The following is a 16,325-nucleotide window of genomic DNA, read 5'->3' as shown; positions in this document are numbered from 1 at the left end:
ACTAAGTGGCTCAGGTTGTGCAAGTTTACAGTGAGTTAATTTTACTTATAAGTACAATCATTTCTACAAGGAGCACTTGATGGACTGATTGATTGCATTTATAGTTCTTTGGATGAAACTGTTTCTGAAATGCGAGGTCAGTACAGGAAAGGCTCTGAAGCATTTGCCATGTGAGAGCAGTTCAAATAGGCAGCATGGCTGAGGCAGCGTGTGCTTGATGCTGTATACCGATAATTCTCTTGTGGGAAAGATATAAGATAATCTGTCCTCTTAAACAAGCCTTCAGGGTTTCCCAGAGTATTCCTGCAGAAACCTCTGTGGATGTATTTGTCTCTAAAACAAAATCGATTTGTTTGGATATAAATTCTGTACAGATCTTGTCTGCTATTAAAAGTGGGTTAAGACACCATCTGCAAGATGAGTATGTGGGGAATAATAATTTTAGCTCGAAAAACAAAGTGTCGTGGTCGGAGATAACAATACCGTCATACTTACAAGATTTAATCATAGGCAAGAAATTGTTATCTACAAAGAAATGATCAGTTCTTGAGTAGCAATGATGCACTGCTGAGTAGAATAAATATGCTCTTGAGTTTGGGTTTAGAAATCTCCCAGGGTCTGATAAGTTGTGATCAGTTACAAACTGTGTAATTGTCTTTGCAGTGTTAGATGCAATTAAAGTCCCCAGCCATTATAATTTTATGGGAATTGGGAATATGGTACATTGGGAATGAATGCAAATACATTTTGGATGAAGTCCCTATCATCTATATTGGATGCATAAATATTTATCAAAATCACTTTACAGTTAAATAAATTACCAATGACAATCACATATCTCCCTTCAGGATCATATATTACATTTGATACTGCAAATGAGACTGTTATATGTATAAGAATTCCCACACCTCTCGTTTTCTTTGTAAAGCTGGAATGGAATATTTGGCCAGTCCAGTTTCTGTGCAGCCTAAACTGATCTTGCTTAATAAGTGGGTCTCCTGTATAAATACTATTTTAGCATTTAGACCTGTTAGGTGAAAGAATACTTTCTTTCCCTTTAATTCGTGATTCAGACTTTTAACATTCCATCTCACAAAGTTAACAGTTTGGTCATGGAGACATTGCTTCTAAACTTTTGTTGTCATTTTGTAGCCTTAACTGAAAATTAGACAGCTTTGACCTTAATTTCCAATTTTCCCAGGAGTTATTGCCATGAAGCCTATTGTTACATTTGCACTTATAATTATAAAGATTAAAAGGGTAGATTACAGATAGCTTGCTCACTTACTCTCCCCCTAGTCCCCCTGTCCCCCCATTTTGCCCACGTGAGGCTGGACCACACTTCAAAAAGTCCCAGTCCTCTGACATACCTAGAGACAGAGCATGTCCAAAACAAAACAAGCCCCCCCAGCGGCAGTGGCTTTAGCGGATTAAAATTGAAATATCTATTGACAATACAGTCCAATTACTATAGGCATAAAATATAATCTTAAACAATCTTGAGATAGTAAACTCAGGGAATGATGTTAAAAAGTAGCCCTAGATAGGCATGGTAAGCCCTAATACAATATACCAAGGATATGATGTTAAACAGTCTACTTTAAAAAAAAATATATATTTAATTTAAAAAAAAACATTTTACACATACATACATACAAGCATATAATTGTAATTAAAGTATACACAAAAAGTGGCAGAGAAGGATACATAATTACGGTACCTGTATCATTGCAAGCGGATCAAACAGCCAGTAAGATCTTCTTTGCCATGCCATGACAGGATGCGACATATGATCGTATTTCAAAAAAGTATCGGGATCAGTTTTCTTAGCTCATTTTCTGCTTCCTCCTTAGAGGTAAAGATGTAATACTTGCCTTGAATGTCCACTTTCAGTTTGGCAGGATTCAAGAGGCTGTATCTCAGCTTTCCGTAAGCGCTATATAATGTTGAAAAAAGTGGCATGTTAAGCAGCTGTTGAAGGTGAGAAATCAGGGAAAATACGAATGTGGTTATTTTCAAATATAATCTCTTGTTTCTGTCTGAGAAGTAACATTATATGTAATTTAGATTGTAATTTTTCGAAATGCACAATTAGAGTCCTAGGTTTAGAGGTATTTGATCCCTGTATGCAGTAAGCTGCTTCTATCTCGGTGTCTGATTTGAAGTCCTTTCCAATTATTTTAGAGAATAGTTCAGCTACGAATTTCACTGAGTGTGGACTTTGATGATTCTCAGGGAGACCTTTGATTCTAATATTATTCCTTCTGCATCGATCTTCCAGTGCAGCAAGTCTGTCACCGAGTATTTTGCATTCGGAATTTGCTGCCATTGCTTTTCTGTCAACGGTAGATTTCAATATTTCAATTCGAGTTGTGAACATTTGCTTAATGTCTTCCAACTGATTGCCAAGTGTGCTCAGTTTATTCTCAAACTTAGACGCATTTTCCTGAATTTGTTCCTCAATTTTTTCTTGCATACCTTTAAAGGCTGCCTCAAAGTGATTATTTACAAGTTTCCCCTGGTCTTTCATATCTTGCAGCAGCTTATTTGTCTTGTGTATTTAATTTATTTCTTTCCTTATATCATTTATTACCTTCCTTATATAATTTATTTCTTTCTTAATATTTTTCTTGAGCTCCTTTATGTCTTGAGCAGTGGCCTTTGCGGCAATCATTACCTTCCATTCAGACAGATCGTTTCGGTCTTTGTGCTCCGTGGGTGAAGTGGCAAGCCCAGTCTACTATATATATAGTATGTATATATATATATATATATATATATATATATATATTCGCGGCATTCGTAGTCTGTGTCACAATCTGATTGTATGGGTGGTTACCTACCAGGTAACGCTTGTGGTTGGCCAGCAATCTGCTAACATCCGCCACGGTGCCCTCAGTTTGTGAGGAGCAGATCATAGAATGGTTGAAATAGTTTACTGTCAAATAAATGCAAAGAGTACATGACACGTGTTTCGTCCTCATTCTGGGCTCATCAGGTGTACACACTCCACTGCACTCCCTCTCGGGAATCGAACCTCGGCGCCAGAGGCGATGCCCCTAACGTTGCGCCACGGCGTGTGGTTCGTTTATTTGACAGCATGTAGATCGGGGTAATTACATTCGCGGCATTCGTAGTCTGTGTCACAATCTGATTGTATGGGTGGTTACCTACCAGGTAACGACCGTGGCGGATGTTAGCAGATTGCTGGCCAACCACAAGCGTTACCTGGTAGGTAACCACCCATACAATCAGATTGTGACACAGACTACGAATGCCGCGAATGTAATTACACCGATCTACATGCTGTCAAATAAACGAACCACACACCGTGGCACAACGTTAGGGGCATCGCCTCTGGCGCTGACGTCCGAGGTTCGATTCCCGAGAGGGAGTGCAGTGGAGTGTGTACACCTGACGAGCCCAGAATGAGGGCGAAACATGTGTCGTGTACTCTTTGCATTTATTTGACAGTAAACTATTTCAACCATTCTATGATCTGCTCCTCACAAACTGAGGGCACCGTGGCGGATGTTAGCAGATTGCTGGCCAACCACAAGCGTTACCTGGAAGGTAACCACCCATATAATCAGATTGTGACACAGACTACGAATGCCGTGAATGTAATTACCCCGATCTACATGCTGTCAAATAAACGAACCACACGCCGTGGCGCAACGTTAGGGGCATTGCCTCTGGCGCTGACGTCCGAGGTTCGATTCCCGAGAGGGAGTGCAGTGGAGTGTGTACACCTGATGAGCCCAGAATGAGGGCGAAACATGTGTCGTGTACTGTTTGCATTTATTTGACAGTAAACTATTTCAACCATTCTATGATCTGCTCCTCACAAACTGAGGGCACCGTGGCGGATGTTAGCAGATTGCTGGCCAACCACAAGCGTTACCTGGTAGGTAACCACCCATATAATCAGATTGTGACACAGACTACGAATGCCGTGAATATATATATATATATATATTGGGGCCGATGGCCGGCAGCTCAACCCTGCCAGGATGCCCATGAGATGGAAGAATGGAGGAAGGACAATGATTCCCCCAAAACATTACATTGCAGCTCCTCTGGAGTGCAGCGGTGCCCCAGATTCCTGCAGGGCATCCTGGAACTTGGAGTCCAGTTTTTACGCTCTGTTGGGTGCCATGGGTGATACCAGGGGGAGCTGTGAAAGGACCTAGTGAGCCATGCTTCCCTTGCAGCCTGGAAGTATTAGGAAGTCATGAGGATGGAATCTCCAAAGTACTTCTGTGCTGATTAAAGATTTGAGATTCTCCATCTGACCCGGAAGTGCTGGCAAGTCATGTGGGTAGGAAGAACAGAAGCTCTTCCGGGTCAGGAACTATATAAAGGACTGCTGGAGACCCAGCAAGCGAGCCGAAGTTGGGAGGAGTAGGACAGAGCTTTGTGGGAGTCATGGAGGAGAGAATATTGTGATTTATTGTATTTTTATTATTGGTTTTGACGGTTTATTGTGCTAGAGGTGCTTTGGGCACTGCAGAAGAAGGAAGAAGAAATTAAACAAATTCTTGGTGTTTTAACCTGTGTCCTGCTTCTGTCTGTTGGGAGAAAAGGGATAATAGTGCAACCTAGCATCCACTCTCTTACAATATTGTAATAAAGAAAATATTTCCACTACTGGAAAGATTTGGGGACCGTCCCTGTAAAATGTCCATTGGACAAAAAAAGATGCTAAATCAAAATCAGATGGTCAAGAAACATTTACTGAAATGTCAGAAAAATTTAACATGGCAAGATGGCGTTTTAATAGACAACAAATATGGCAGATGGAAGTGAGTTGGCAGCAGATGACAACAAAACAGAGAGATGGATATGATGTCATCAACAGGGCCCGGAAGTGATGTTGATTTCTGGAGACCGGAAGTGTCGTCATTGGAGTGACCTGGAAGTGATGTTTGGTGGCCATCTTGGGAACCCGGAAGCACGGTAGGTGTGCTATTTTTCTTTTTTCATTCTGACGAAAAAGACAGAGAGTTGTTAGTACCGTAAGGCAACCCCTCGTCTTGCGATATTTCACTAACCTCTGGGCTTGTTGACTGCCTCCTAAACACGCATGTGACAAATATATATTACTCTAATGTGTTTTTGAAATCAAACTATAATTGATTGACCATACACTATATGCATAAGTGTTATGAGATAAGGTTGTAAAAACAAAAATGTTTATTTATTCAGACTGCAGTAATAAAAAAAAATAAAATCAACTGCATCAGAAAGCTTTGTATCCAACACTATAAATAAAAGAAAATCCTGAACTAGGCTGTGTTTCCCTAAAATGATTACATTTAGCAATTAAAGAGCAACTTTACAATGCATGTTGACAACATAACAGTGAGTCCCCAAACCCCTCTTAATTGTCCACTTTACAAATGATGTCTACTTTGTTAAGAGAAACCCTGAATTAACCTATAGTAAATCATCATAAGTCAATTAATAATCAATCAATTGGCAATACTGGAATGAAATAAAGCTAAAACATATAGATAAACACAAATTAGACACCAATTGTTTGTTCCTTAAAAGAAAATGGCAATTTTCTAAAGAGGAACTTATTTCACTTTTAGATGATAGAAAAATGTTGCCATTTCATCAATGAGGATGAGATTGAGAAGACAATTCAAAGCAGCCAACTCCAATTTACCTTTACTCTCATTCAAACACGCAGATATGACCTGGACACGCTATTAACTTTGAAATTGTTCATGTATATATTTAATTTGTATAACCTATTATTTTTCAACAATCCTTAAATAAAAATGAGTAAAACATTTCCAGTGTATATTAATAATTACCATACTTCCTCAGATTGGGCGTGCTGTATTTATTTCTCAATCATACTCTATTCAAAATAACTAAAATCACTTAATTAGAAACTGGTGAGCTAAACAAAATATCTATGTGAAACAGTACTGATAGTGACCTGACTAACCAGCACACCAAGCTAATATACACACTCTGCTCTAAAATTATGAATCCTGAAGTTTGCAATCAAAGCTTCTCTCCTGAGCCAGTTCTAATGCCACTGTTGTGTAGAATAGCACACAAAGAATCACAGTAAGGCACAGCTGGAGTGAAACCTGATTCCATTTATTTGATTTATGAAGACACCGGAAGAGCATTTTCGATATTGCTCTGCCAATATACCTATACCTTATGTTCCATCAGGCTGCAGGTTTGCTGATATGTTGCGTTTTATTGTTCTTTGGCTGCAATCTGAGAGTTAGTTATATGTGTTAATAGATATGCACAAAGGGAATAACCGCTGGCATCAAGTAGTCATTCACTGCCAAACACTTTCTTCCTTTTTGGCACACCATCAAAATGGCAAAGATAAAGATACTATTGGTAGCTCCAAGCCAATTAGCCACTAAATCCTTAAAAAGTTTGAATTAATTACAAAATCACCTGCATGTTCAATAGAGAACCTTTATGGCAGATGGAATTAGGCTTGTCGCTGGAAATATGAACAGGCATTAGTTATTAGAACCTCCATTCCCCAAAATTCAATTGAATGTTAGTATATCTTGGCATTTCAAGGGGGGTCCCCCTCCCCCATCTTTGACCAAATATTACAATATACCTGTGCTCAAACCTTCCTCACTTTTTAAAAATAAATCAGTATAAAACAGACAGTACCTGTGCTTATTTATATCCACTTCAGTCACTGTGTAGAAGTATTGTTTATGAGGTGGTCGTTGGAAACTTGGGCACGGAATTCAATTGACATTCAACTGGATAAGGTTTCTTTAAAGCTACATTCTACATACCAACCCTCGATACTTATCCTACTCTAATATTACTTCCGCCCATTTATGCTCACAACCAGTTGCAATACAGGAAACATCTCCATCAAAGTAAACATAGATGCAACTAGATATTTCAAAACATTTAAAGACTATGAGGTGTAAGTCAAAATGGATCAATGATTGTAGTATGTAATTATTAACATTAGTTGTTATTTTAAAAAATCATTTAAGAAAATACTAACATTAATTGGAGATTTATTTCAGTAATATACTGTATTCGTTAACATAAAATAAACTAAAATAGTCATACCTAATAATACAATTAGTGATTGATTGATTTACAGAGATAACAATCATGTATATTTCTATTTAAGCAGTGTTTAAGCTTACAATATCAAATTCATTGCTTCAATGTGCAAGATCTAATTTGAAAATAATATATGTAATGCCTATATTTCCTCTAAAATTTCTGTTCTACAACAATATTATCAAAAATACAAAAATCCCAATGTTAGAAGGTTTGCTAAAATTTCAAGGAAGGGGTCTATAAGAAGAATCATACAAGTTCTTTATTTATTCATTCATTTCATTTACACTGTATAAAAAGTACAGTGGCATATGCTTCTACCCTGTTTTGATGGTTAAATGATTAGAACTAAACTGCCAGTGTTTTAACTGGTAATATATAGTTTTTACAATGAGGCCTACCTAAGTCACAGTACATAGTATTTTTGCACATCTCAAAAAATTCATTGAAATTTCAGATTTCTTCATTGTGATGGTTCACGTTGGCTCCATGCTCCCTATTGCATCTGGTAGCCTCTTTAACCTGAACCATTGATAGTCATGAACCAAGATGAGCTGGGGAAATGAGGACATGCATATCCAGTAAGAGGCAGGTGCAAAAAGTGCCAGTTCTTTTATTAACATCAATCGGAAAAACATTCAGTGTTTAAAAGAAAGTGCAATTAATGTATTTGCAAATCACAATGTAAAATTATTTTGCAAAAATATGTCATATTAGGATATAGTCATAGCATTTCCTTGGCAATAAATCAATCAATCAATAAATAAATAAAGACATCAGAGGCTGTATTTTAATTACAAAAATGGATTTCAGTAATGCACTGTATTTCTTTTCACACAACAATTTAACAGTATATTCTTGATGATATTTTATCCAGTTAATTACTGTAAGTATAATTTTACACTGCACTGCTATAATTTATTTGTATCCAACTGTTTCAAATATTTCACAACAAAATGTTATCAATTTAGAGCATTTACAGCATTTCATTGCCCGGTAACTCCCTTAAAATGAGATTACAAAAATACTGGTGAGAATAGGATTTCAAGTGTTACTATGGAAACAACAACAATAACAAAGAGCTTTATTTAACGTACAAGAAGAAGCTGCAATTTTGAATCCGTAAAACAATGTACATCTTTTTACAGTAATTAACAGTTTCAGAATATATTATTTTAAACTTCTTTTCCCAGTTATTTTACTCTAAATTATACAGCATTTTTTTAAAGTGTGAACGTTCTATTTTATTTTTTACTAGACATTAAGCCCGTTACAATAACGGGCGCTAGAACAGTAGAACATAAACATTAGTAGGAACAGTCTATATTAAATGGCTGTATATTTACAGGCTAGTATGTGGCTGTAATATGCGTCACTGTATTGTGTGCCTTTAATTTTTTCTTGCAGTAATACTGGTTTGTATTTCGGTAAAATGCCTGTAATTTTTTCTGACAGTAATACTGGCTTTGATGTCAGTAAAATGCGTTTAATTTTCTGTCACAACAGTGGGCAATTAGCAGATTCTCCCCAGCAACTGATGTAATGTCGTGCCTGTTGCGTCTCTCCAGCAAGTACTGTGCAGTTCCCTAGCAAGTATTTTAATCTGTGCTGGCGTGCAGCTGATTATTATATGTGTGGCGTCTCCCCAGCAACGGATTTTATGTGCGCGAAAATAAATCTACTTTTGAAAGTCACCCTATTGTAATATCTGGAAAATTCGTATATTTAGGAAAACCCCTTCAACGACTGACACTTTACACTTTACCGGGCCAAGCTGACATCCTCAGAGTGAACACTTACACAACAACAAACACTAATCCCACCTCTTTGGGGAAGCTGGTCTCCGCGTCTCAGTACCCGATTGGATTTTTCGTGCCTTGTTTTAAGTCTTATCTCATTTACCGAAATCTGATTAGATCGGCCGCGCGATATTTTATAGGTCCCGCCCTCTCTGTCTTGTGTAACGCGTCAGGGGCCTTTGAAGCATCTGCTTTGAAGCGTCGCACCGTGCCCCGCGCCTGCGCACTTCAGCAGAAGACACGCACACGGACACTGGACTTACACAGGGGTTTTATTAAAGAGGATAAGAAACTGAATAGCTTTAACAAAAAGAAAATGCTAATTATTACTTTCTGATAATTTCTTTTTTATTTTTACTGTAACATAGTTTGTTTAAATATAATAGTTTTCATACTTGCTTATAAAATAACTATAACAAAAAGCCAATTTACAGCATCAGTTCAATAAATGTAAATATGCATACGATTTATAAAGTGCTGGATGAAAGTTAATGAAATATTTGAGGCATCACATACACTACAGAACATAACAATTTCATTAGGACAGTCTTGCATAAAGAGGAAGTGTATTTAAACTTAGAAAAAACATTACGAAGAAATATGTTTAAAAAATAACATAATTCTGTTGTAACATTTTTAAAATACATGTCAGACAATGACAGATCACTTCACCAGAAAGAATGAGCATTACATTGCTTTATGTTTTCTTCCTAGCACAAGTGGAAAATATTAATCAACAACCGTGTAACTGGCAGTGCTCACAAAAATGACGTTTACTTAAACTCCACTCGTCACACCAAAGTATAAAATGAGAAAAACAATACATATGTCATAAGTCTTGAACATGCAGTCAATCTGGAATGGAATGGAATATAGATAAGAAGAAACAGTCAAGATGCTAATAAAAATGAAAGGTAAAACACCGCTCATTGAATAAATAAATACATAAATACATATCCGTGTGTGCGAACACACACACACAAAAAAGCCACTAACAGTAAGAGAAGTATTTCTGCTGTTCGTTAGCAACCTTCCAAGATTTCCAAAATCTCTCTTTCTTTATAATGATTGATAAAATAGAACATTCTAATACAATACAAGTTATTGTTAATTTTTAAATAAAAAAGTTATGGTAAAGATTGTTACTGAAAACTACGTTACAAAGAGAACATGTGGCACAAGACAAATAATGTCAAACGGAATTAATTTATTCTTTTCTGGGTTTCCAGCAAAATAGTTTAAGGAAATTTAACTAAATTATAAGGTTTCAAGAAGTGTATTTTTAAGAAGAGCGTACGGAAACTTGCAGCAATATCCTCAAATTTAAAAAAATAAAAACATAATTGAATAATAAAAACAATAATGATCTGTTTTCGAATACAACCTAAAATTTAATTTTATGCAAAGTTGCAGTAAGGAAAATAACTATTAAAAGAATATAATAATAAGATATAAATATAAAAGTATGCAAAATACAGAAAAAATACTGATTAAATAAATAGATCTAGTTTTTAAATACAATGCGCACATTAAGATTCAAAGGTAGATGTACATGCCGTTTAAATACTCTTTAAACATTTATACAAAGAAACTGAATATAAGAACAATGTCGATTCTCACCAAAAAAGACAACATGAACTTACGAAATATTTTTCACTTTCATCTTTCATTTAAAATCATTTGAGGTCGTACTTAGGTAAGCAAACTCTTGTACTGCGTAAATCATATACATTTACAATATATTTTGAAATAGGTATATATTCGGTATTTTAGTTGAAGTCCTCAAAAAACAGGCAACTACATTCAACGAAAAAAATCAATGAGTATATAAATTAGAAAGTTAAACAATATTTCAATTCAGAACAATAAGGGAATTGACACTTAATGCTCACTCATTAAACTGATCAGTGATGATTCCGGACTGCATATTTTACACGTTATTAAAAGTTTAAATGATTTTCTAAACCAGGGGTAGAACAGAGCATATATGATTGGATTAATTCCAGAGTTAACATATGCTATCCATAAGCATGCCCAGGCTACTGCAGAAGGTACCGCTAAATTCATGAACTGATTTAGTAGAGAACACACGTAGAATGGTAGCCAACACAGAATAAAAACAGTGACCACTATACCTAACGTTTTTGCTGCCTTTCTTTCCGATTTTTTAGAAATATTCTTATTTTTTCCAAAAGAATTCCTTTGCTGAGTAGAAATTGTTTTTGCATGTCGTTTGGCAATTAGAAAAATCTTCGCATAAAGAGTTGTCATTATAAAAAAAGGTAGAAGAAACGAATATATAAGATCTATCGTAGCCCATGTAGAATTGAACACAAAAGCACAGTCACCTGGACAAGGATCTACTCCAATAACTCCTTCAGTATTTCCACCAGAAAGTATCATTGTGCCGCTATATGTGACGCTTGAAATCCAGATTGCTGCAACAGCCATAACGCCGATTTGAACCGTTATTTTATTCGAATATGTTAACGGATGGCAAATAGCGATGTATCGGTCAATAGCAATCACAGCCAAATTAATCATCGAAACTGTAGTTAAAAGAGCAAGGAAGAATGTATATATAAAGCAAAATAATTCACCAAAATACCAACATGTTTCTATGGACTGAATGATAATGATGGGCATAACAAATACGCCAACAAAAAAATCTGCTACGGCCAAAGACAGTACTAAGAGATTTGTTGGTGTATGAAGTTGATTGAAATGAGATATAGAAATAATTACCACTAAATTTCCACAAAATGTTACTACTACCGAAACGCCCGCCACAATGTAAAGCAGCACTGAAGCAGAAGGCGTTCGAATTTCTTTTGTGCAGGAGACATTGCCTGGATAGTAACAAAAATACTCCACGTGATCGATTAGCCCGTCTTGCATTGCTGTTGATTAGAGGTCGGCGCTCAGATGTCTGAAGTGGTTGTTTTACATTACACTGAAGTTGCAAGCTGTAATAAATGTGGAAGACATTGTGCTGAAGGTTCTTTTATATCCGTAACAGGCACTTCCAAAACCTGTTCTTTTTTTTTTTGTTTGTTTGGTTTTTGTTGGGTGGTGGCGGTGAGGGAGCGGTTGTGAGGGTTCCTGTTCCTCACTTGAGAGTCTGTAACTAAGCAAACTGTTATGAGACTGACTGCCAGTGCTGGTATAGATCTGCTCTTTTAAAGTATTGTTTAAAGAATATGAAATTAGTAGTTCTTTTTGTTCATTATTTTTTTCTTATTTATTTACTTTTTTATAGTTTATTTTTTACATGAGTAATGTTTAATTGTTTTTATTAAAACTTAGATTAATGACTATCTCCAGCATTTATTTGTTTACTGGCACAATTAAATTTCATTCAAATTTATGAAAGTACCAGACTTGAAATTCATAGTCATTTGCATACATTAGGATTTTTTAAACAGTATATGGAATATCTAACTTTTTTTTCTTTTCTTTTTCATGGTACATTTTCAGAAAATTCGAATTGGATGATTATTACACAGAAGAAATTATTCTTTCAGACTTAAAAGAGTAACAATTAAAACAAATAGAAGCAAAATAGTGCAGTCATTGCTGTAAAAATTTAATCAAATATATGTACAATAATGGGCGGCACGGTGGCGCAGTGGGTAGTGCTGCTGCCTCGCAGTTGGGAGATCTGGGGACCTGGGTTCGATTCCCGGGTCCTCCCTGCGTGGAGTTTGCATGTTCTCCCCGTGTCTGCGTGGGTTTCCTCCGGGCGCTCCGGTTTCCTCCCACATTCCAAAGACATGCAGGTTAGGTGGATTGGCGATTCTAAATTGGCCCTAGTGTGTGCTTGGTGTGTGGGTGTGTTTGTGTGTGTCCTGTGGTGGGTTGGCACCCTGCCCAGGATTGTTTCCTGCCTTGTGCCCTGTGTTGGCTGGGATTGGCTCCAGCAGACCCCCGTGACCCTGTGTTCGGATTCAGCGGGTTGGAAAATGGATGGATGGATGGATGTACAATAATACATATCCATATGTGCACTGTTCATTAAAAGGTCCCATCTTGCATTGTGATGAGGCTACCAAATATGTTGTATTCCATAAATCCAACATCAATATGTGGAAAATGGCTTCAGCAGCCAAAAAAAGAAGAGATGATTTAGTCCTTTTGATTTTAAATAGCCACATTAACAGAATGCACCCTTAGCTGAACCATGTAGAAATGGTGGAATATACAATTAAGTATAGGATATATTACAATAACATCATACAATGTAAAGCAAAAAGAATAATTTGATAAATTATAGGAAGAACTTTCAAACTACAATTTAAAAATAATGGATCTAAATGTACAGGGTTATGTGGTCCTTCTTGAACCACAATTAAATAAAGGACCTTTTCATTCTAGGAAGGGATCCTAAAATTTTGCAAAATCAATATGCGGGCAACAATACAAATTTCCATACCAGATCGCTCGAGCCCCAGGTTAACAATGACCACCACCAGTACTGTTAGCCAATAGGTTGCTGGCGGAAATTGGGCTACTGTTGGCCAAAGAAGGAGAAGAAGAGGGGGGAGACATGTCCGGAGGCAGGAGGAGAGAAGGAATGTAAAGATAGTGGAACTGATGGTAGGCAGTATGACTGGTAAAGGCAGAGAATTAGCAGATATGATGGAGAGAAGGAAGGATGTGCATGCAAGAGGCTAAATGGAAAGGGAGTAAGGCTAGGTGGATCAGAAATTGATTCAAATTGTTCTATCATGGTGTGGATAGGAGGAGAAATGAAGTATGGGTTATTCTGAAGGAACAGTACGTCAAGAGGGAATTGTCAAGAAGGAAATTGGAGGTGTGATGATGAATGTTGTTAGTGCATATGCACAGCAAGTTGGGTGTGCAATGGATGAGAAAGAAGATTTTTGGATTGAGTTGGATGAAATGATGAACAGTGTACCCAAGGGACAGAAAGTGGTGATTGGAGCGGATTTCAATGGACATGTTGGTAAAGGGAACAGAGGAGACAAGGAGGTGATGGGTAGGTATGGTGTCTAGGAGAGGAATGAAGAAGGTCAGAGGATAGTGGATTTTTCCAAAAGATTGGACATGGCTGTGGTGAATATGTATTTTAAGAAGAGGGAGGACTATAGGGTAAGTACAAGAGTGGAGGAAGATGCACACAGGTAGATTACATCCTATGCAGAAGAGTCAATCTGAAGGAGATTGAAGACTGCAAAGTGGTGGCAGGGGAAAGTGTAGTTAAGCTGCATAGGATGGTGGTCTGTAGGATTACGTTGGAGATCAAGAAGAGGAAGAGAGTGAGGGCAGATTCAAGGATCAAATAGTGGAAGTTGAAAAAGGAAGATTGCAAGGTTGAATTTTGGGAGAAGGTGAGACAGGCACTGTGTGGTAGTGAAGAATTACCAGACAGTTGGGAAACTACAGCAGATGTAGTAAGGGTGACAGCAAGAAGGGTGCTTGGCATGACATCTGGACAGAGGAAGGAGGAAAAGGAAATCTGGTGGTGGAATGGGGAAGTACAGGAGAGTATACAGAGGAAGAGGATGGCAAAGAAGAAGTGCCATCAGAGAGATGCAGAAAGTAGACAAGAGTACAAGGAGATAAGGCGCAAGGTGAAGAGAGAGGTGGCGAAGGCTAAAGAAAAGGCATATGATGAGTTGTATGAGAGGTTGGACACTAAGGAGGGAGAAAAGGACCTGTACCGATTGGCTAGACAGAGGGACCGAGCTGGGAAAGATGTGCAGCAGGTTAGGGTAATAAAAGATAAAGATGGAAACATACTCACAAGCGAAGAGGGTGTGTTGAGCAGATGGAAAGAGTACTTTGAGAGGCTGATGAATGAAGAGAATGAGAGAGAGAAGAGGTTGGATGATGTGGAGATAGTGAATCAGGAAGTGCAACGGACTAGCAAGGAGGAAGTAAGCACAGCTTTGATGAGGATGAAGAATGGAAAAGCCGTTGGTCCAGATGACATACCTATGGAAGCATGGAGGTGTTTAGGAGAGGTGGCAGTGGAGTTTTTAACCAGATTGTTTAATGGAATCTTGGAAAGTGAGAGGATGCCTGAGGTTACTGTACTGGTGCCGATATTTAAGAATAAGGGGGATGTGCAGGGCTGTAGTAACTACAGGGGGATAAAATTGATGTGCCACGGCATGAAGTTATGGGAAAGCGTAGTGGAAGCTAGGTTAAGAAGTGAGGTGATGATTAGTGAGCAGCAGTATGGTTTCATGCCAAGAAAGAGCACCACAGATGCGATGTTTGCTCTGAGGATGTTGATGGAAAAGTACAGAGAAGGCCAGAAGGAGTTGCATTGCATCTTTGAGGACCTGGAGAAAGCATATGACAGGGTGCCTCGAGAGGAGTTGTGTTATTATATGAGAAAGTCGGGAGTGGCAGAGAAATACATAAGAATTGTACTGGATATGTATGAGGGAAGTGTGATGGATGCATTCAAGGTAGAGGTGGAATTACATCATGGATCGGCTCTGAGCCCTTTCTTATTTGCAATGGAGACAGACAGGTTGACAAACGAGATTAGACAGGAGTCCCCGTGGATTATGATGGTTACTGATCACACTGTGATCTGTAGCGATAGTAGGGAGCAGGTTGAGGAGACCCTGGAGAGGTGGAGATATGCTCTAGAGAGGAGAGGAATGAAGGTCAGTAAGAACAAGACAGAATACATGTGTGTAAATGAAAGGGAGGTCAGTGGAATGGTGTGGATGCAAGGAGTAGAGTTGGTGAAGGTGGATAAGTTTAAATACTTGGGGTAAACAGTACAGAGTAATGGGGATTGTGGAAGAGAGGTGAAAAAGAGAGTTCAGGCAGGGTGGAATGGGTGGAGAAGAGTATCAGGAGTGATTTGTGACAGATGGATATAAGCAAAGTGAAAGGGAAGTCTACAGGACGGTAGTGAGACCAGCTATGTTATATGGGTTGGAGACAGTGGCACTGACCAGAAAGCAGGAGACAGAGCTAGAGGTAGCAGAGTTAAAGATGCCAAGATTTGCACTGGGTGTGACAAGGATGGATAAGATTAGAAATGAGTACATTAGAGGGTCAGCTCAAGTTGGACGGTTGGGAGACAAAGTCAGAGAGGGGAGATTGTGTTGGTTTGGACATGTGCAGAGGAGAGACGCTGAGTATAATGGGAAAAGGATGCTAAGGACAGAGCTGTCAGGCAAGAGAAAAAGAGGAAGGCCTAAGAGAAGGTTTATGGATGTGGTGAGAGAGGACATGCAGGTGATGGGTGTAACAGGACAAGATGCAGAGGACAGAAAGATATGGAAGAAGAGGATCCGCTGTGGTGACCCCTAATGGGAGCAGCCGAAAAAAAAGAAGAAGAAGAAGAAGGCAAAACAGAAATCCATAACATATACTACCTAGCTGTGCTACTCTATGCAGCAAGAGTCCTTTTAAAATCTTCTACCCATTGGTATTTCAAATCATCCATTT

General features: G+C 38.0%; 1 protein-coding gene across 1 annotated transcript; it reads right to left on the bottom strand.

The window, feature by feature from the left end:
• Window positions 1–10,766: 10,766 nt before the first annotated feature.
• LOC127526946 (trace amine-associated receptor 13c-like) lies at window positions 10,767–11,827 on the bottom strand. The gene has a single exon (XM_051924187.1). It carries the CDS (start codon window positions 11,781–11,783, stop codon window positions 10,767–10,769), a length of 1,017 nt encoding a protein of 338 aa, XP_051780147.1. The 5' UTR covers window positions 11,784–11,827.
• Between the last annotated feature and the right edge of the window lie 4,498 nt (window positions 11,828–16,325).

The sequence above is a fragment of the Erpetoichthys calabaricus genome, chromosome 3 (assembly GCF_900747795.2).
Source record: "Erpetoichthys calabaricus chromosome 3, fErpCal1.3, whole genome shotgun sequence".
Classification (NCBI taxonomy): Eukaryota; Metazoa; Chordata; class Cladistia; order Polypteriformes; family Polypteridae; genus Erpetoichthys; species Erpetoichthys calabaricus.
Note: the sequence above shows the minus strand (reverse complement) of the source record. Positions and strands in the feature narration are given on the sequence as shown.

Bases quoted from the DNA above. Each gene is read 5' to 3' on its own strand.
- LOC127526946 (XM_051924187.1), bottom strand. From the start codon at position 11,783: ATGCAAGACGGGCTAATCGATCACGTGGAGTATTTTTGTTACTATCCA.